The 22,245-nt window shown below is 42.9% G+C and overlaps 1 protein-coding gene across 7 annotated transcripts in view; it reads left to right on the forward strand.

The window, feature by feature from the left end:
• COL15A1 (collagen type XV alpha 1 chain) overlaps window positions 1-22,245 on the forward strand; it is a 537,229-nt gene that overhangs the window by 392,410 nt on the left and 122,574 nt on the right. For 6 of the 7 annotated variants that reach the window (XM_083188349.1, XM_083188345.1, XM_083188346.1 and 3 more), the window contains 5 exons: window positions 7,022-7,075; window positions 9,177-9,212; window positions 11,516-11,590; window positions 12,991-13,071; window positions 17,630-17,683. In XM_083188349.1, the coding sequence (XP_083044475.1) occupies window positions 7,022-7,075; window positions 9,177-9,212; window positions 11,516-11,590; window positions 12,991-13,071; window positions 17,630-17,683 (300 nt within the window). The remainder of the gene's footprint in view (window positions 1-7,021; window positions 7,076-9,176; window positions 9,213-11,515; window positions 11,591-12,990; window positions 13,072-17,629; window positions 17,684-22,245) is intronic. The other variant, XM_083188347.1, reaches the window with a different exon arrangement.

The following is a 22,245-nucleotide window of genomic DNA, read 5'->3' on the forward strand; positions in this document are numbered from 1 at the left end:
TGCTGAGGAGGAAAGGGATCTAGGAGTCACTATGTCAAGTGACTTAAAGGCAGGAAAGCAATGTAGCAAAGCAATGAGGAAGGCTAGTCAGATGCTTGGTTGCATAGCGAGAGGAATCAGTAGCAGAAAAAAAGAAGTAATAATGCCACTTTATAGGTAAATGGTACGGCCTCATCTAGAATACTGTGTCCAGTTCTGGAGACCATATCTTCAGAAGGATATAAATACATTAGAGAGTGTACAAAGAAGGGCAACTAAAATGGTGCATGGCCTACATCACAAAACTTACCTGGAAAGACTAAAATATCTTAACATGTATAGTTTGGAGCAGAGAAGGGAAAGGGGGGACATGATAGATATATTCAAATATATGAAGGGTTTATTTCACTGCCAACTGCAGCTTTGTCAAAGGTGTCTATCACTGTTTCTGGTCTGGGTATTTATACCCTTCTTAATGATCAAATAATCAGCATGTGTGTTAGTCAAACTGCGGCAGTGTCACTCCAGACACTAGTCCAGACGAGGATGATCTAATAAGATAAAACATTCCAGTGATAAAGAAAAATAATAATAAGCAGTATTAAGTCGTGAACTAAACCTGTGGAGACATAAACACAGAACAAGTGAATCATGATAAGCAGATACATAGAAAGCAGATCAATTAGGGCAAGGAAAAGGCAGGAGAAAAATTGTTGTTTTTCACAGAAAAATATTAAAGGAAAATTGTTCATTCAATCCTTTCAGGCTCATTGTGTCCAACTTAAATATTCAATATGCTTCTAGTTTGAGCAATTTGTTGGCTCTGTCTCCTCCTCTTAGATCCGGTGGCACATGGTCTATAATGGTATATTTGAGGCTTAGCTAATGAATGTTTTGCTGACACAAAATGTCTTGCTACCAGTTGGACGTTTTCTTTATTGTTTAAAGCAGCTTCGATTGCCTATCTATGAAGGGCGATGCGTTCTCGGAATGTCCTGATAGTTTTCCCAACGTAACACGATCAGATAGACGACATGTGTGCTGGTGCAGGTGACTGGATGTCTAATCAAAATTTTGTATCCCAGATGAGGATGGAAGAATACTCTAGTGCTTGACATACCATTACAGGTCATGCAGCCAACACATTTATAGCAGCCATCCGGTCTTCTTTGCATATTAGGTGGCAGTCTCTTAGAGATGTACGTGCGGACGACCCAATCCCTCAAGTTGTGTTCCCGTTTATAACAGGACATCAAGGTGAAATTTTTCAATTTCTTGAGATCTTTATCTCTCTGGATAACAGGCCATACAACCCTGTTCGCTGATGGAAGAACTCATTGTAGAAGACAAAAAAGTTTTGTGTCAATGTCAGTTCCAGCAATTGGTTGAAAAGGGGAGCTGGCAGTCCGGCATAATTCGTGTAGACTTCAAGAAGTTGTGATATGGCCAACAGTCCTTCTTTATGTGGGAGGCTTGTATATAGACTGCTGATATCAAGAGAGCACAGCCACATGTTGGGGATAGGATCACCGAAATTTTGAATTTTATTGAGGAGGTCCATGGTGTCTTGAACATCGTTGGGGAGTCTCTGTACAAACGGCTGTAAAAAATGATCAAGAAAATACGAAATTGGGCTGTATAGTGATTCGCATGCAGAAATGATTGGACGGCCTGGTGGATTGGAAGGGTTTTTATGGATCTTCGGAAGGCAGTACAGGAGAGGTGCTTTCGAATAATCAGTGGTTAGGTATTCTTTGATGTTCATTGGGATCCAACTGTTGTAGACATCTTCGGTTAGGATATCATCCAATTCCTGTTTATAGCGAGATGTTGGGTCAGCCTTCAGACGCTCATATGTTGTGGGGTTAAGGATCTGGGAGTAAACCTCCTTTTTGTAGGCTTCGAGGTCCCACAACACAATCCCCCCACCTTTGTCAGCGGGGAGGATCATGATGTTGTCGTATGTTTTAAGATCTTTAAGAGCCCTCCATTCTTCTCGGGACAGGTTTGAATGGGCAGGTACAGTGTGCATTGTAGAGAGCAGGACAAAGTCCAGGACTTTGATGAGACTTTGTATGGCGATATTACTTGATGGAGGATCGAAGCGGGATTTCTTTTTGAAATAGTCATATTCGGTGGGTGACTTTATATTTGTGGTCGCGGTCTCTCGACTGAAGAAATCTTTAAGTTTGAGGTCAATCTTCCACTTAAATTCATTGAATTTCTGAATAGGGACAAATGTCAGTCCACGATTTAATACTTGAATTTCCATCTCAGTCAAAGTACGGTCAGTCAAGCAAAAAATCAGGGTCTCTTGCCTCTCCCTTTGGTTTTTGTTTTTGATCCTTCTTCCTTGTCCCCCCCCCCCCGGTGTTGGGGTTGTTGTCTTTTAGTAACCCTGCCCTGGTGTGGACCCTATATATATATATATAGTAAGGGTTAGTAGCAGTGGCAATCCCAGGACTTCAAAAAAACGACACCAGGCCTTTTTGTAATATCAACGTTTCAATTGCTGTATTGCAATTTTCATCAGGACAACGTGGGGACAATACAAGACCGAATTTATACTCACATTACAAACAAGCAAACAAACTTCAGCCAGCTCCCGTGCCGCTACGTTCTCCGGGCCGCCTAATGATTACTTCACTTCGTGACCACGCGTCATCAAGGTACGTCGGTAACCAGAGCCGTTGCTAAGCAACGCGTCTATCAGAGCCGCTAGCGGTGACAGCCGCCGGGCTTGCCCAGCAACGCAAGCAAGCTGTGCCGCATCATTGCAGTCCATGCGGAAAAGAACCTGTATGCTAAAATGTTTAAGGCAGCCTGCTTATCGCAGCTGACAGATAAAGGGAGACTAGCAATATGGCGAGGGGAGACCGCGGCGTTGGGGGAGCTGGAGAGGATACAGACTGTGCAATAAAACAGTATTACAAAAAAGTGCAGTGATGATAAACATTAATCCTCAAAGATAAAAATAGACTATGCAATAGACTATATAATGTAAAAGTATGGACTCCCGGGAACATAAAAATTAGGATGGAGATTAAGTTCATAAGAGCTAAAATAGTGCTACTCAATCATATAAGAGGTCTAGGTCACAATATTCAGTAAAATTGCAACAATAGTAGCTATGTCACACACGTGTACCTCTAATCGTCTATCCATGGTTGGTTATTCTGTGTACAATAAAAGTTAAATGGTCAAGCCAATGCACAGCATAATCCACACTATCCACTATGGTAGAAGGAGGACGAGAGCATGGGGACATAGAGAACATGAGCTGCAATCAGATTAATTCAAATGTAATAATATGGACCTCATCTACTAGAAAAGGAGGGAAAAGTGATACATATAAAGAGACTAAATGACTCATTGAGACCAGAAGGAGCCACCGTGTTAAGACGATGGATCCATCTGGCCTCCAGTTGCAATAGCAATTTGTTGCGGTCACCCCCCTCTTGCAAGGAGGAACATGGTCAAAGGGCTGGTACCTCAAAGTAGCTAATGAGTGGTGGGCAGATTTAAAGTGTCTAGCCACGGGTTTTTCATTGTCTTTGCCTTCTAGAGCAAGCCGAATAGCGGAGCGATGTTGATTGGCCCTTTCTTTAAATGTGCATGAAGTCTTTCCAACGTAAACCAGTCCACAGGGGCAACGGATGAGATGGACCACAATTTTTTTACTGCAAGATAACACATGTTTCAACAGAATTTTCTTGCCAGAATGCGGGTGCACGATATAGCCACCCGTATTCATATATCGGTTGTACAGCTGGTACCTTTGTACTTGCCAGGTTTTTTACTCAGAAACGACTCAACTGAGGAGTTTTTGGAGATTGACATATCATTGCGTACTAACTAATCTTTGAGGTTATGCCCTCTTTTATAACAATTCAACACCTGGGTGTTTTTAAAACATTTAAGGTTTTTATCCGTTTTGACCAAGGGCCAATATTTCTTGGAATTAGAGGAAATACTGTTACTTGAGGTATTATAAGTAGTAATCAAAGGAAGAATGGATTGCGTCTTGTTTTTGTTGCTTGTAGTGAGGGATTTTTTTGTTTGTCTAGAGGGAGCACAGGAGTGTTCTCTGAGTGAGCAGCCAGGCAGCGTTTCTGCCATAAAAAGGTTGGAGAGCAGGCCAAACCAACGCTTGTATGTATGTATGTATGTATGTATGTATGTGTATATATATATATATATATATATATATATATATATATATATATATAGCAATATGAGCCAGCACTCAGACGATAATCAGCAAGTCAATTTGAAGAAAGACAAAACCCACGGGTAATGCTGTCAACGTTTCGGATATTGAAATCCTTTATCAAGACATAAGTCACTTATGTCTTGATAAAGGATTTCAATATCCGAAACGTTGACAGCATTACCCGTGGGTTTTGTCTTTCTTCAAATTGACTTGCTGATTATCGTCTGAGTGCTGGTTCATATTGCTATATATTTCTCCTATCCTGGATTACCAGCACCGGACAAGCTGCTTACTACAGGCATTGAGTGCAGAGCACATTATCCATATATATATATATATATATATATATATATATATATACAATTGTGTTGGAGCAGCACAGCCACGTAAATTTCTGATGCTGTAAGGGTGCTGCAGCCTGGTTCCAGAAGTCTCCGGTTCCTATATAAGCCCATATACATTCGGCGGCACTCCAAATAATTTCAGCAGTAGTCAGGGGTATGGCAACGTTTCGAGTACTTTAATTCCTCGTCATCAGGTCAACAATACAAAGAAAAATAAACATTTATATACATACATACAGGTGCGTGTCCCTCCTCTCGCTCCGGACGCCGTTCTTCCACTTCCGCACATGTCATCGACGTGCGTCGTACGACGTCACTGCGCACGGACGTCTGTGCGTCATGCTGTCCAGACGGCCTCCGTCGTCAAGGAGATAGGGACCTAAACATAGAGAAAACTTTATTAACACCACAAAAGAACAAGTGAACAATACCCGCGGAATAGATAAAAGAAGGATTAAAAAAGATGTCAAAGTTCAAGCGGACACAGATAATATACAGTAATAATACGTTTCTCGATATTTTAACTTAATAGCTTCTTAAAAAGATATGAGGGAAAAAGCATGGAAAAAGCTGTCACATTACTGCTGGTGAGAAATTATTGATATAAAGAAATATATTTATGGGTATATATATTTATAAAAGGCATTTAAGACCCAGATATTCATTAAGGCCCTTAGGAGCTAAAGTTTGGAGGCGATATATCCAGGCAGTTTCGCATTGTAGTAATTTCAATGATCTATCACCTCTTCTAATAGAAAAAGGGATATGATCAATGAGGATAAATCTTAGTGAAGGAATGTTGTGGCCAGCCTGCTGGAAGTGGTGTGCCACCGGCTGATCGCTAGATCCAGTTTCTAAGGCTTTTTTAATGGAAGAGCGATGTAGAGCCATGCGTTCCTTTACAGGCCTGTCAGTCTTGTCAACATAGCTCTTGCCGCAAGGACAGGTCAGAAGATAGACAACAAACCTGGTAGTACATGTCACTTTGTGTTTGATGTAGTATTTTTTCCCGGTTAGGGGATGACAAAAAAATGAGCAAGCGGTCATGGAACTACAGGTTCTGCAACCTAGGCATCTGTAGCAACCGTTCTTCCTAGATAGGAAGCCATCACTACATACCTGGCTACCTGTCATGCCCGTAACATCAGTATGGACCACCCAATCAAAAATATTACATATATATATATATGAACCAAAGGTGCGGCACTTGTAACTGCTTTATAACAAACGTAGTCCGGGAGCCGGATGCTTATCATTGCTTGATAAGCAACCGGCTCCCGGACTACGTGTGTTATAAAGCAGTTACGAGTGCCGCACCTTTGGTTCATATGCTGCAATCTTTTTGCTGTGTAGGCACCGACTCATTTATTGGATGTCGATAGGGGTGCCATACCCTGGGATATATATATATATATATATATAGCGAGCGAGTTTGGCGGCACTCAGAGACTGTCACACGGTTTCTTGTGAGTGGAAACTTTAATCTACGTTATGGGTTCTAGACCCCTTCCTCCTGACGAGGAACAGTTTCTGAGTGCCGCCAAACTCGCTCTCTATACATAGTGGCTGCCACGCCGCACCGGAGGGCACCAGGGCAAAGACACCCCCACAGTAGGGGCAACGGAGTGTCGGGGTTATCATTGGTATATATATATATATATATATATATATATAAAAGAGAGAGGGGGTTGACTCTATAGTGTGCTATTGTTATAATGAAGCACCTCCAAAATCCCTTCTGTTAGTAAGAGACAGTAGAACAAAACACAACAAGGATATTTTTGGAGTGCGCAAACCAATATACATATGGTACCACCCAAGTCAGTAATTAGTACAATCAGAAAGAAATTCTGGAGAGAATCTTAATAAATTTGCAATAAAAATGCACAATCCTTATAAGATGAATATCTTATTTCAAAAGGTAACTGATGCGTTTCGTCAAAACAACTTCATCAGGGGTAACACTGATCAAATGACCATGGCACAATGATCCAGAATTAAAAACAAACTCTTATCATTGTAGTTTAAATTGTCTAAAGAATCTACATGTAATAATAGATGTACTTGATTTTCTGGGTGTTTTTTGATAGTGTATAATTGGGGTAACCTAGGGTGAGAGACAGTATCCCAAAAAATTTGCATCAGGACACTTTGGAAATAGCAGCCTTCTCATCCACTAGCTGAGCTAGTGGATGAGAACTCTGGAAATAGCAGCCTTCTCATCCATTAGCTGAACTAGTGGATGAGAAGGCTGCTATTTCCAGAGTGTCCTGATCAAATTTTCCCAAAATAAGTAAATACAGTACATGTAAGTTTAGTATTGTTGTACAATATGTTGATGCCTAAAGTACGTGTCTATTTCTCATAGACACTGCAGGATTATTGACAATGACTATTGACACTCCAGGGCTAATCAGATTCTAGATTACTTTTAGGCCATAACAATTTCATTTTGATATTTCAAAAGTTATATTTCATCATACAGGGTCAACACGGTTTACCTGGGAAAGATGGGCAAGAAGGACAAGCTGGAAATGTGGTTTGTTTTGTTAATCATTATTCTACTTTTAACTTACAGTATGTGAGTCAGATGATAAAGTGCCAGAATCTGTAATGGGTCCTAGTATAATTAATAGCCATTTTAAAAATATATAAGATGAGAAAAAAACTAGCTGATGTCCCTGGTTTCAACAGTGCATAGGTTTGTTAGTTGAAACATTGTCCTACTTTTCACCTGCTTAGGAGTACATTTTGTAAAATACTGTACCTGCTTAGTGGGAGGTTGCAAGTAATTATCACAGTTTCCAGAGCACCTTGCAGGTCACATGTTCTAGGTCTGCAGGTGTAGGATCCACTAGAGCTCACGCTCCAGGCACCAGAAATTCCAGACAATGCACTATGCCAGGGGAGGTCACCGCTGCTCACCCCCGACCTTACTGCAGGAGCTCGGTCTGTCGGCTGTGCGACCTCAGAGGAAAGGAGAGCTGCCAGTGAAGAGCACTACCAGTGAGAGCTCCCTACTTTGGTATCCGCAAAAAGGAATGGGCACCCTCATGCTATGCTGTCGACTGCACTTGGTCGGCAGCACAATTATACCAAGCCTCAACTATGCAAGGGAGCTGTAGCCAGTCAGTTTCTCTTCTCCCGAATGGAGGGCCACCACATGAAATCTGACCCATCAGCCAATCAGGGAGCACCATGTAGTAGTGTTTTCCTCTTTTGACTGAGCTCCGCTGAGCTGTCACTTAAGTGGAGCTCATAAGCTTCTATGGGGAAGAATCCAAATAGAAGTGTATGTGTGGAAAAAGGGAGTTAACTGCAAATTACAAAGGTTAAGCTTGTGGCAAACCCAACAGACAATCACGAATGAGCTAGATGAAAAGGGCACATGGTGCGGGAGTTCTGTACACACCAAGATTCCACCAAACAAGGGTCCTTATTCTTTCACATGGATAACATAGAAAAAAGAAAACTCAGTGTTGCCTGATCCATCCACCAATCCAACTAAATAAGGGAGGGATATAGGTGCCTCAGTGCATACCCTCACTCACACAGAAGGAAGAATAGATATGTGCATAAAGGTTTATTTGCATACATCGGTCACAGCTTGTAGCTATTAAAGCGTACTGTACTCACTAATTCATAAGCACGACCATTCACTTAAAAGTATCTTTATTTCTATTGGTGGGCCCGTCAAGCTCCTCATTCAGTGATACTCCAGTACAATGGTGTATGAAGAAAGAGATAATATCTCTGTTTATTCGCTAACAATTATAGCTGGAAGATGAAAATATTATTTGGAAAAACGGGTTGGCCATGAACCGCAGGTCCAGTACCACTGCACAGTCACAGTCCACAATGCAGGTTCGCCCCTCTACACCACTGGTTACCATTGTATGAACTAGTGTGTACAGTACGCTTTAATAGCTACTTACCCTGGAGTTCGCGGCATCGGTTTTGAGCACGAGGGGTGAACTAGACGTATTCACATATTTGTCCTTCTTCCAGTGTGACTGAGGGGTACGCATTAAGGCACCCATATCCCTTCCTTATTTAGTTTGACTGGGGATGGATCTGACAACATTGTGTTTTTTTTCTAAGTTATCCACAGCGAGAGAATAAGTACCCTCAGGTGTGTTGGAAAACTCTTTGCCCTTTTCATCTATCTACTTTGTCTTTGTAAGGACTGTGCGGTGGTCCGCAATTGGGGGGGGAAGGAGTTTTCTTGCGCCTTGGGACTTTTTTCCATTTATTGTTGAATCACAAATGGGAATGCTATCAGACAACATGAATCCTGTAAAAACTGAATCTTTTTTTATAAACAGACCCATGTACGTTTGTAACCAGCTGAGTTGCTACTCTGCTGTAACAAAGGAGATTAGTAAATGTACCCCATATTTGGGGAATCACATCAGAGGCTGTTGGAGCTTTTGCAGACCTACTGGGTTAGAGGCTACTGGGAGTAATGCCATACAAAACATGATTGATTTTAGTAAACTCAATCTTACAATGCAACATTTAATCCTATGTTTCATTGATGATTGGCTCAGGGTTAGAGCAATAAGAAATATGTTCATTACTGTATATACTAAATTATATCTATAATAAAATGCATCTTCTTTGTGTCTGGTATAATTTAGGGGGGAAAAGGTGAAAAGGGTAAACAAGGCCAAAAGGTGAGCTGATATTATATAATATATTCTCTATTGCTTACAGAATTTTTTTGCATGAATATTGTACACCTTTTGCAATATAGTTATATGCTATTTATTGTGATGAATGTTTGATATATAAGGCTACCTTTTTCCAATATATGGGTTCAGCGACTATAGACCTGTACATAAACTGATTTTTCTGAGAAAATAAATATTTATTAAAAATGTGCATAGTATCACGGCACATTATTCAATAATACAAACATTGAAACATTGGCATAGAAAAAATTGAAAAAATACATATAAAGATAAAAATAGCCTCTATAAAATGTATAAAATATTTTGCTTTAAAATATGTATAGGATAGTAACTTATCTAGTGGAGGAGTCAACCTGCAGACCCAACGCGTTTCATCTATATGACTTTATCAGGGCTGCCTGTTGACTGCTACACTAGATAAGTTACTCTCCTATACATTTGTTTAAAGCAAAATATTTTATACATTTTATAGAGGCTATTTTTATCTTTATATGTATTTTTCTATGCCAATGTTTCAATGTTTGTATTATTAAATCCTGTGATGTACTATTGTGCACATTTATAATAAATATTTATTTTATCAGAAAAATCAAATTATTATTACAGAATACAGATGCTCCTAAATATGTGGAAAAAGGAGGATAGGAGTTCAGCAACTATAGACCTGTACATAAACAGATTTTTCTGAGAAAATAAATATTTAGTAAAAATGTAATATTCTTATACAATGTATCTACAAGTAAAATGTAATATTCTTATACAATGTATCTACAAGTAAAATCCCAAATCAATTTTCTCTAAACAGGACTAATACTTTATTTTTGCCTATAATAAGTTGCATCCAGAGGGTTACCCCACACAACAAATTTCTCAGACAATACATTCAATTATTGATACACTTTCTCAGTGTAACTGGTTTGTTTATGAAAACATAGAAATTGCAAGTTTAGCAAGCCTTTAAGAGTTCTAGATGAAAACTTTTGTGACACAAATGAGAGTTGTGATCATTAGTTTAATAGACTGTATAATGATGTTTTAGTGACATGAAATTAATTAACAGTAGACTCACTCATGGTATATTTTGGATTAACTGATTTACTATAATAAAAAAATGATTACAGATGCGACTGAATGAAGGTGTTATAACAAATTAGGTTGTTTTTTATTAAATAAATTAAGGTGTTATGAACTAGGGAACATAGTAACAATGTTATTTAAAATGTAGGTATTATATTTCCGAATATATTTTGTGGATAACCGTGATAAGTCAAATTCTTATGTCAGTTTTTAGTGTCTTAATATCTAAATAGCTTAATTTATTCTAAATGTAAAGGTCCATACACAATGGTCAAATTTGCCCAACGTGTATGGACAGCAATGATGGGGAAAATTAATGGATAGAAAATCACTCAGTGCATTCACACTGAGCGATTTTTCTCCAGCTTAAACGATTTTCCCTGGATTAGAAAGCCGTCCACCCCATCGCTCATCTGCTGGCAATACCAGCAGATGATCAGCAGCCACCAGCGATGATGCAGTAGCGCACATTAGTGTTCAATGCTCATCGTTGGCCGATACACACGAGGAGGCTTTTGAGCTGAAAGCAGCTCAAACGACAAAACTGAGCTGCAAAATCACCAAGTGTGTATGGGCCTTTTATATTTTCCCATTATGAGGGTAGAAATGTAAATGTTTTTCTATTATGTCCCTGCCTAAATATATCTAGCAAAAGTAGTACTGCATTAGATAAGGAGGCTTATTGATAAACTGCAATGTTGTATACTTTATTTATTTATTTATTTACTGTTTCTTATAAAGCGCAGCAGATTCCATTGTGCTTTACAATAGTAGACAGTAATAAAAGGAGGGAAACACAAGGACAGGCACCAGTAATAGCATAGCAGTCCCAACAAGTTACAAGTCCAGAAGGGAAGCTATATATAGAGAGAACTTAAATATGATAGGCTTGCCTGAAGAGGTGAGTTTTCAGGGAACACTTGAAAGTTTGAAGACTAGTGGAGAGTCTTATTGTGCGTGGAAGGACATTCCATAGGATGGGAGCAGCCCGATGAAAGTCCTCTAATAGTGAATGGGAGCTAGTGATCCATGCAGAAGAGAGATGCAGATCTTGTGTAGAGCGGAGTGGTCTACAACAGATTCTAATATAATGTAATGTTGCAAAAATGAAATCAAATAAATTAACCCTTATATCTTATTGTAGAGCAACACAGTGATATAAGCTTTATAGATTTGTTTAAAAATTGACATTATCTTATTCCACACAGGGTGAGAGAGGACAAGATGGTCGGAGTATTGTCGGACCCCCTGGTCCTCCTGGGCCACTGGTGACATTGCAAGATGTAAGCATACGTTTTCTTTTATATTTACTTGCATGTAAAAGAAAACAAAAACAGAGCAAAATAAGTTCCAAAAAACAAAACAAATAATTAGTAGCTCAGCAATGTATTTATTATTTAAATGGATTAAGGTCGTAGTACCACTATTAACACATTCTTCTATAGCTCACATTTTTAAATCATAGCTAACATATTTTTGAGAATATGTAAAACATGGCATTCAGTGATAATGTGGTTAAAGAAAATATATAATACAAATGGACTATAATATACTGTGTTGAGAACAAACAGTAGAAAACAGGCAAATATGCTAAGAAAACAACAGTGGCGAATTTACTGATCCTCATGGTTGTCACCTGTGCTGGATTTTTTGACCAGTCCAAAAAACGGAATGAGCATTAAATAGTGCTAATCCAATTTGTGGTAAGGTGTTGTGGGCCAAAATATGTTTATATACTCATTCCATAATGTACTCTGCACTGTAGCGCCATTATGAAAAGACAGCATTAACAAATGTTCAAGTATGGGTTAGATTAGTGGTTCCCAAACTGTGTGCCGTGGCACCATGAGGTGCCTCTTGGCACATGAATGGGTGACTTGGATTGGTGGTCCAGGAACAATTATTTATTTAATAAGTAAAACCGGTGCTTGTGGCTGCCATTTATAAAATATGTGGAAAAATGTAAGCGAGTCTTCACATAATTGAACCTAAGAATGACATATAATCCAAATGTATTTACTTTTCTACATTTCTCAATAAGAAATGTATGGCCTAGGGGCGCCATGAAACAAATTCTCATACTCTAGGGTACCGTGTTTCGAAAAAGTTTGGGTACCACTGGGTTAGATGAAGGCAACTTGAATTAATGGAGACATAGAAATTCAAAGCATCTTAAAGTTAATTATTGGAATTAAATTTATGTTATGTATGTTTTGGAGTAAATTCCTAGAATCACAATAATTCCTATAGTAGTATATTCACAATCTGTGTTACACCATACTTAGTTATTCCTAGCAAAAAAAGCAACGTCTTGGAACAAGCGAGGCTATAGGTATTCCAATATGGTTTATCAGACCCACATATCAGGCACTTACTATTACACGCTCCCGTCATCACTCGGTATACTGTTCAGTGTGTATCATTACATCGGCCATCCAGACGGCAAATTACACACATCTTTAAGTATGTCCCTAGCTTGCAGTATAGTTTAGTCCTAAAATCAGATGTTTGATATCAATTGGATGAAAATTGTTTTCTGCTTCTGTACTAAATGTCGGAGTGATACATACAGAAGAAGTGAAAAGGTAAAGTAAATATGCTTTTTTGTCTAAACCACTATTAATCTAATAATGTTTTTAATGTATTAATTCATAAATTGTATTTACTTTTTATTTCTGTTTAGCTACTACTAAACGACACAGATGAATTGTTAAATATGTCTGACATTCTGCAACGGTCTGGACCACAAGTAAGCATACCAATGGTAAACTTGTTGAAGCTATGACAATATTGTTGTTGTTATCCGTAAAGTCAGCTACATATTTTAGCACTGTTTAAGTCAATAATATTGAGTGTGAAAATCAATCCGGTCCTTAATTTTATCAGAATTATTAGCACAGCAGCAAGAATGTAATCATGCTAGTGCAGGGGCATCTTAAGAGATGGAGTGCAGCCTCCTCAGACCGGGACCCCTCCTCTCTGCTGGGAGCAGTAGCATCTGAGCGCTAGAGCGCTCAGACCAGTAGCGGAATTCGGGAGGAGGAGCTGCAGGTTGTAAACAAACATCCTTAGCAGGGCCGGCGCTACCCACTCAGCAGCTCCTGCAAAGCAGGGAGGCGCCATGCTGAAAAGGCGCTGTCTCCCTCCCTGCTCTGCTAAAGCTGCCTCAACCCTCACTGTCACTGCCTCCTGCACACCACCCGCAGCGCCTGTCTGACAGCGGGCGGACAGCAGTATAAAGAACTGCTCCTTGCACCGCGCACACACTGTTCTCCTCCTGCGACCTGCCCCCTCTTCCTCACGGACACTTGCACTGAGGCATGAAGCACTGTCTGTGAATGCCTGGATGACATGTCATGTCCGGATCCGCCCCCTACCCATTGCTCCCTGCGCCTATCAGCTGACAAACAAATGACGAACAGGCAGCAGCGCCACCCTTCCTTCCCTCTTCTCAGTGTGCTGTGCCAGTGCCACTGCCAGTCCTCAACACTACGCTCCCTCTATCTCCTCCTTCTCTCTCCTCCTTTCCCCTTAAGTCACGAGAGGGATGTAATGGTGTCAGTGGTGTAGCTAAGTTTTGGGTGCCCCCCCCCCACCGCCGCCCCGCCAAGCACCCCCCGCCGCCCATGCAAACCCCCCCCCAATCCCCCGCAGCCTTACCTTTCGCGCTGGTCCCGGCGGCTCCATTCTTCTGCTGAGGACCACCACAAAATGGCCGCCCCCATACAGCAGACAGTTTCAGAGAACTGTGTGCTATATGGGGGTGGCCATTTTGTGGTGGTCCTCAGCAGAAGAACGGAGCCGCCGGGACCAGCAAGATAGGTAAGTCTGCGGGGGATTGGGGGGGGTGTAACTATAGCACCGCAGCCTCCGGCGCCCCCACATGCACAGCGCCCCCCCGCGCGGTGGCGGGGGCTGCGGTGCTATAGTTACGCCGCTGAATGGCGTCCACAGTGTCCTGCCAATGCAGATAGAAGAGGAGGGACTTCACAAGAGTGAGACTTTTATTATACATGTTTATAACAATTTTTTTAATAATTGTAGATTTTTTTTATATTAATTTAGACACTTTTTAAATAATGGGCTGGGTTATGTGCCTAAAGGTGGCCATACACGCTGCAATAGCAGCGTGCAATGCGATATGCGCTCCTGCAGGCATCGCACAGACCAAAAAGTATATGCACATAATTTTTGTACTGCTTTCGGTACAAAAAGCCGTGCGATGCGATCTAGCACATAACAAATGCGATTCTTGCAGTGTGTATGGGCACCTTTAGTGCCTGCAACATTTTGCGGACACAGCACTGAGATGGTGTATGCATACATGTACATGCAACCGAGATCCTCCATAGTATTGCATGTTGCATACGCTCCCACAATCGGGCTGCAGCTTGTTGCAATGGCAATGTGAAAGGGTGCAAAATGTATGGTTTGCAGGAGGGCGCCGGACACCCTAGCACCGGCCCTGATCCTGCGTCTCCTCCATTACGTTGTTCATGGTACGGGTATTGTTTTATTTTTTTGCCAAGTCCCCCTGGAGCCTACTTGGACTGAAGAGAACATGATCTAGGAAGACAAACCTGACAGAGGATAAATTAAATCTAATCAAACACATTGGAAAATACCAATCAACAATCACCAACAGAGAAAACAGAGTTCCTTTCAAATGAGATCATGGCAGCAAAAATAGGCCCGCTCAGCTTTTCCGTACAGTGAGATGCTTTGCAAACCAGCATGCCTGCAGCCTAATGAGACCCTCTCCCAGTCAAGATGCAATGAGTTTGCTAATTTCTTTGCAGATAAAGTGTCTATCATCCGGGCTGGAATCCCCACAGTGATACCAAAGGAGTACCAACATACCAAGCCTGCCAGTGTAAGACACTTGCCTTCATGGGACAGCTTTGACCTAGTGGATGTACAATACATTGCTGGAATTTCCCGACATTGCGTCCCTCCTCTTGTGATCTGGAACCTACTCTATCCAAGCTTCTTTTAGGGTGTATGGAAATAATTGGCCCTGCTTTTGCAAAAATAGTTCAATGCTCTTTGTAGACAGGCATTTTTCCTGAACCACTAAAAGAAGCAATAGTCAGACCAATTCTTAAAAAATCTAATTTAGACCCTGACTGCATGACCAACTACAGGCCAGTATCAAATCTTCCTTTTCTAGGAAAGGTTATTGAGAAAGTGGTTGCAATTCAACTAGAGACCCACCTGTCAACCCATGACATTTATGATCCATTCCAGTCAGGATTCAGGAGAAGACATAGCACAGAAACAGCTCTGGTATGTGCGCTCATTGATCTTCTAAATGCAAGGGATAGAAGAGACTGTTCAATCCTAATCCTTCTGGACCTCGCTGCAGCATTTGACACCATTGACCATGGGATTATAATTGAGTGCCTGAAGAATTTCTGTGGTCTGGGTGGCACAGTACTAAGCTGGCTTAAATACTTTCTCTCTGGCAGGTCACAGAGAGTTTCATCGGGAGTATACTCTTTGCCACCAGTGCCGTTGTCTTGTGGTGTCCCACAGGGTTTTATAATATCTCCCATGCTTTTTGCAGTATACATGCTTCCACTGGGTGACATAATCAGATGTCATGGCCTGGTCTACCACTGATATGCAGATGATACATAACTGTACCTGTCCTTTGCTCCAGGCACTGATAACACAATAAGGATATAAAATAGAAATGTGCCAGCGCTGGCTGTACAATAAACAATCAAGACGGTTCTCAAAAATGTATACAAATTTATTACAATAAAATTGGAATTATAAATGAAACAATAAAATGATATTACCATCCTTGTATGGATTATGTCCAATGTTGGGTGACGCTGTAGTCCTTGGTTTGCCCTATAATTTCAAGGGCTCAGGTTTTCCCACTTTGATGGATCTTCCTCCTTAGCTGGATTTAGGAACAATGCAGATATCCCAAAGATGGATCCAGATGATTGGAGGGACGTCGGTGAAGAATGGACAAGGTCACTTGGTGGACTGGATGGTATCAGCAATAGTGAATATGCAGCTCAATGCGTTTCCCCGGATGTACCTCCGGCTTCCTCAGGAGCAAGTGTTCGTCTGCAATGGTAAAGCACTTAGAGTCCTATTGGGAGAAAAGTGCTATATAAATATCATTATTATTATTATCTACGCCGGAGGACCCATGTAAGTATAATTTGCTTCCACAGGTACCCCTATGGATTACTTGAGGAACGGACGGACGGACCAAGGGCTACCTACGGGCTCAACATAGGTAAGTATCTGTATGAATGGACTCTGTGTGTAATAAAGCTTTATTTTTCTTATGTGTCAGTGTGATTATTTAACTATTTGTTTTGATGTGGAACGAAGAGTCCCAGCAAGCCCATTAAAGGGTCGCATGCTGGGACTTGTGGTTGTCCAAGTCCCAGTATGAGTGCCAGGCTTGCTGGGACTCATAGTTCCACAGCAAAACCCAATGGTTTTTCAATTTTTTACACTCAAAAAATCAGCTCGATGTCCACAGCCCAAGGGCATTGAGCATGAGCAGGTAAGCCCCGGTCCACCGCCCCAGGCTTCAGCATGAGCAGGTAAGTTCTTGAGGGGGGACCCTTTCTTTGGGGGGGGTCCCCACTTCCACAGGACCCCTGCCCATGCTGACCAGTCAGGGGGTTAATGGTTTGGGGAACTTGTATTAAAAGTCACCCCTTGGCTGTGGCATTACCCTGCTGGCTGGTTGGGCCTGGTGCTGGTTCTTAAAATACAGGGGACCCCTAGTCATTTTGTCACCCGTATTTTGTGAACTAGGACCAGCCTTTGGACCTGGTGCTGGTTTAAAAAATAAGGGAACCCCAACGAAAAATTTTCCCTGATTTTTACAACCGCATGGCCTGGGGCCGGTTACTGCTGTGGAGGGGGGACCCCACGTGCTACATCCCATCGGGACCCCATCGGCTACAATACAAATAGATACGCCATCAGAAAATAAAAATCAGTCAAATATGACTGATTAGTAAATTTTCCTCCGGAATACGAATTTGCATACGGCTAAAACAGCCATATGCAGTCGTATCCATTCGTATTAAGAATATGAATACGATTTTTCTTATTCGTATTCTTAGTAAATTTCCCCCATTGTCATTTAAGCATTATAAGTTCTATTATCAAGTTCAAGTATCAATGCAATTAAAATATGTTTGTTTACTCTTCATTTTATGTATTTATGCTATCCACTAAAATGCATTGTATTAGTTTTTAGAGGAGCAATAAAATATTGTTTCTTTCCACTGATTACATCAGTCATGCAACATCAATCCAATTTGCTTCTTATCTCTAAGGGACCAAGAGGACTAAAAGGTGATATCGGCCTCCCTGGATTCCACGGAACTAAGGTAGATACTAAAATGTAAAAAAAGGTGGACAAGTAAGCATCCTTTGCAAAAAAAGACATAATTTGCCTTAACGATAATGTACCTTAACGTGGTTCTTCTCGATAAATGGTTGAATATTCTTCATGACCTTCCTGTTGAGGCAGAGTGGCTAAACTAAATAGAAGCTGTGGGGTGAAGCCCTATGCGAGGGTGGGCTGAGGCAACAGAGGAGCCCAAATGTCAGTGCTGTAGGGGTGTGAAGCAGTGGTACTGTAAGTTCAGAGATGCTGAGCTGGGATAAAGAAATTCAGAGCAGTGCTAAAAATTTTATGATGTAGATTAGTAGAATATAAGATTAGTTGTGATTAACCCATTGAGTGTCAAGTGAATTTGTCAAAATTTGTGTGATAATTGGCAAGCAAACATTTTTATTCATCATAATGATCTGTAAAGTTTACCTTTATATATTTGCCTTATATAGGATTTTTAACCAAATCTCTAATTTTCTGAATCTCTCATCCTATTAAATTTCACCCCTCAACTTTTTTTAATACAACATTTTTTTATTTGAATTTATATAACAAATGTGAGTGACGCTGGCATTTTAAGCCCATAAATTACATAATAGGTGGTCTCTCGAAGTGATTGTATGTAAAAAAAAATTAGAACGATGGAAAGAATCCACAATGTGAAGTATTTTACGGATTGTGATGTGGAATATTCTAAATCAATGGGAGATTGGTGGCCAGGGGCGGATTGGGATTGAAATCTGGCCCCGGAAGGGGGGCGCTACAGCCCGGGGGGGAGGGGGGTGCTGACAGTACAGCCCGGGAGGGGCCGACACTACTCACGGGGGGGGGGGGGGCGGCAGACACTACTCACGGGGGGGCGGACATGGGGGGGGCTGCGGGTGCTGACAGTACAACCCGGGGGGGGCGGGTGCTGACAGTACAGCTTAGGGGTGCGGACATTATTCACCACCGCCACGCTTCAATCGACATCCAGCGTCCGCAGCTGCTCACACAGTGCAGCATAGCCCAAAACAAATTTTAGCCGCCGCATATGTGCATATAATATATGCATATTTGTTTCGGGCAATGTTGCCGTTTGTGACCAGGCTGGGCTGCGGCCGCTTGAAACCAAGGTAAGCGGCCCAGCCAGAGTGAAATCTGGTCCGGCCCACCGGGAAACGGCCCGGTTTCCCGGTGGACCAATCCGACTCACTTGTATCGACAAAATTCAAAGTACATCAAGGTATCTTTAAGTAGTTAAACAGAGTGGCATAACCTTACTCACGTAGTGAGGCAATAATTGAAGCTCATCAAGGTTTCTTTTCATGCGTTTATTTGTACATAAAACAACTTTTAGGGAATAAAAACATCATGGGGAAATTAAGAAAGCCTTTCTTAATTTCCCCATGATGTTTTTATTCCCCAAAAGTTGTTTTATGTACAAATAAACGCATGAAAAGAAACCTTGATGAGCTTCAATTATCGCCTCACTATGGGGTTTATTCTGGTTCGGACGGCTGGGCCGTAAGCGTACGTTCCGGGTTTGTTTTTGATCTGCGCATGCGTACCTTCCGCAATGCACAGGCGCGACGACTCCACAACGCTGACTGACGGGTCTTTCCGTGCGAAAAAACCTGTCCGCAAGAGTATGGTCATTGTTGGCGGCATAGAGGCGTGTTGAGGGGAGCGGCCGAAATAATGAGGGAAACTGGGCGTAAACATGGGCGTACACGGGGGTGTGCACAAAAAATGTACGGTGCTACTACCGCTCGATCGGCGAAAGCACCGTTCATTTCGGACACAAAACAGGCGGCCGCCAACCGCCACCTCAGACCACCCCTTCAGATACCGCATGAGAGCGGATGCCTGGGTCTGCTAATTAACGCTGATTACTACTCAAACACATACACCTGAATGTAATAAGCAATGCAGCAGCCTATTAAGTCAAAACCATTATTTCACTACCTGCAAGCCACACACAGCACTCAAACACATTGGAAGCATATCTTTATACACTTCTCTACATGTAACGGTTGGTTTAATTTAAGGTAAGAATCATTTTAAGACCAGCTTATATATGCTAAGGTAGGTATTTGTAAAACATTTTTACACAATCACTACGTGTTTTCATATACTTTACACAGCAGCACACTCAATCTACACATGACATGTGTCAACGTTTTCACTCTAAAACAAACATATGTTTTGTATTTATGATACAAATACATAAACCACATCTAACAGCTACAAAGGATGTTTCAGCAATGTTTTCAGCCCATGGCCACTATTTTGCACACAATCTTTGTATAGTACCCAAAATACATAACTGTACCACTTTCTGATCTGCTATGAATTGGATTTTACTACACTCTGGATGTAAAATGTGAAGGGTATGCCAGCGTGCACGGACGTACGCTCACTCTCACGAGCGGTGACATACGCTTAGGGTTACCACCCGTCCGGGATTACTCCGGACAGTCCGGTAATTAAGCCCGGTGTCCGGAGTCCGGACGGGTGGTGTTCCCGGACTATACATTGTCCGGGAACCGTGCCTCCCGCAACTGAGAAGCTGTGTGAGAAGCTGTAACGCGGGAGGCGGGACTCGGGACCTGCCTGTCAGTCCTATCTTGCGGTCCGGGGAAGGAGAGCCGCTGCCGCCCACACCACCACTGCTGGTCCTGATTGGTTGCCCGGACCACGAGCCAATAGGAGCTCGCGGTCCAGGCAATCAATCAAGACCAGCAGTGGTGGTGTGGGCGGCAGCGGCTCTCCTTCCCCGGACCGCAGGCGGCGCAAGATTTGACAGGAAATACTGCCCGGGCCTCGGCATGACAAAGTATTGCATGCCGGCTGGGACACTTCAGAGCCCTGTCCGGACATAAGGCGTCGCCTGCTGGGCTAGGCTGGAGGTGGCTCTGCTGCGCGCGTCCAATGCGCCCGGGTGCAGCAGTGGCGCAGAGCTCACAGAGGCTGGTGGCTGCGCTGGGCTCTCCAGTCTCCGGCCTCCTGAGGACTGGTGCTGCTGGCCGGGCTGGGCTCGCCGCTCGCTATGATATTTACTTTCGCTGCCTCTGCTAAAAGTTGCCCCTGGTCCTCTGCGCTGCCCTCTTCTTCACCATATGGCATGTGAGTAACTGGGAGGCACTGGGGGCTGTATTTTTGCTATTTATAGTAGTTTTCTTTATTTATACAGATTTTATAGTTTTTTATTTATTTCTTTACAATATATTTTTTATTTAATGACAGTATTTATAGTATTTATTCTACCCTCCACAGTCCAAACATTCACCACCCCCCAGCAGCCTAACCATACGCACACACCCCGCAGCCTGTAACCCTAACCACCACCCCCAGCAGCCTAACCATACGCACACACCCCGCAGCCTGTAACCCTAACCACCACCCCCAGCAGCCTAACCATACGCACACACCCGCAGCCTGTAATCCTAACCACCACCCCCAGCAGCCTAACCATACGCACACACCCCGCAGCCTGTAACCCGAACCATACACACACCCCGCAGCCTGTAACCCTAACCACCACCCCCAGCAGCCTAACCATACGCACACACCCCGCAGCCTGTAACCCTAACCACCACCCCCAGCAGCCTAACCATACGCACACACCCCGCAGCCTGTAACCCGAACCATACACACACCCCGCAGCCTGTAACCCTAACCACCACCCCCAGCAGCCTAACCATATGCACACACCCCGCAGCCTGTAACCCTAACCACCACCCCCAGCAGCCTAACCATACGCACACACCCCGCAACCTGTAACCCGAACCATACACACACCCCGCAGCCTGTAACCCTAACCACCACCCCCAGCAGCCTAACCATACGCACACACCCCGCAGCCTGTAACCCTAACCACCACCCCCCGCAGCCTAACCATACGCACACACCCGCAGCCTGTAACCCTAACCACCACCCCCAGCAGCCTAACCATACGCACACACCCCGCAGCCTGTAACCCTAACCACCACCCCCAGCAGCCTAACCATACCCACACACCCCGCAGCCTGTAACCCTAACCACCACCCCCAGCAGCATAACCATACGCACACACCCCGCAGCCTATAACCCTAACCACACACACACACCCCACAGTCTATAACCCTAACCACACACACACACACACACACACACACACCCACCCCCAGCAGCCTATAACCCTAACCATACACACACCCCCCCCCAGCAGCCTAACCACACACACACACCCCACAGCCTATAACCCTAACCACACACACACACACACCCCACAGCCTATGGGGCCCATTTATCAAGTAATATTTGCGGCTAAATCCCCGAAAACATCCGTTTTCGGGGTTTAGCCGCAAATATTAAGTTTCACCTAAATGTATCAAAGAGGGACCGCAGCAGGAATCTCTGATCCCTGCTGCGATCCCCCTGCAGCGCCGCCGGAACGCATCCCCCATAGGTTTCTATGGGGGATGCGAAGCTGCCCGATGTATCAACATCGGGCAGCCCGGCTTCGCACCCCTGGGCTATCGCCATTCTGAGATGGCGATAGCCCATTGTAGCCTATGGCTACACATCGCA

Source organism: Crinia signifera, chromosome 5 (assembly GCF_055691185.1).
Source record: "Crinia signifera chromosome 5, ASM5569118v1, whole genome shotgun sequence".
NCBI classification, from domain to species: Eukaryota; Metazoa; Chordata; class Amphibia; order Anura; family Myobatrachidae; genus Crinia; species Crinia signifera.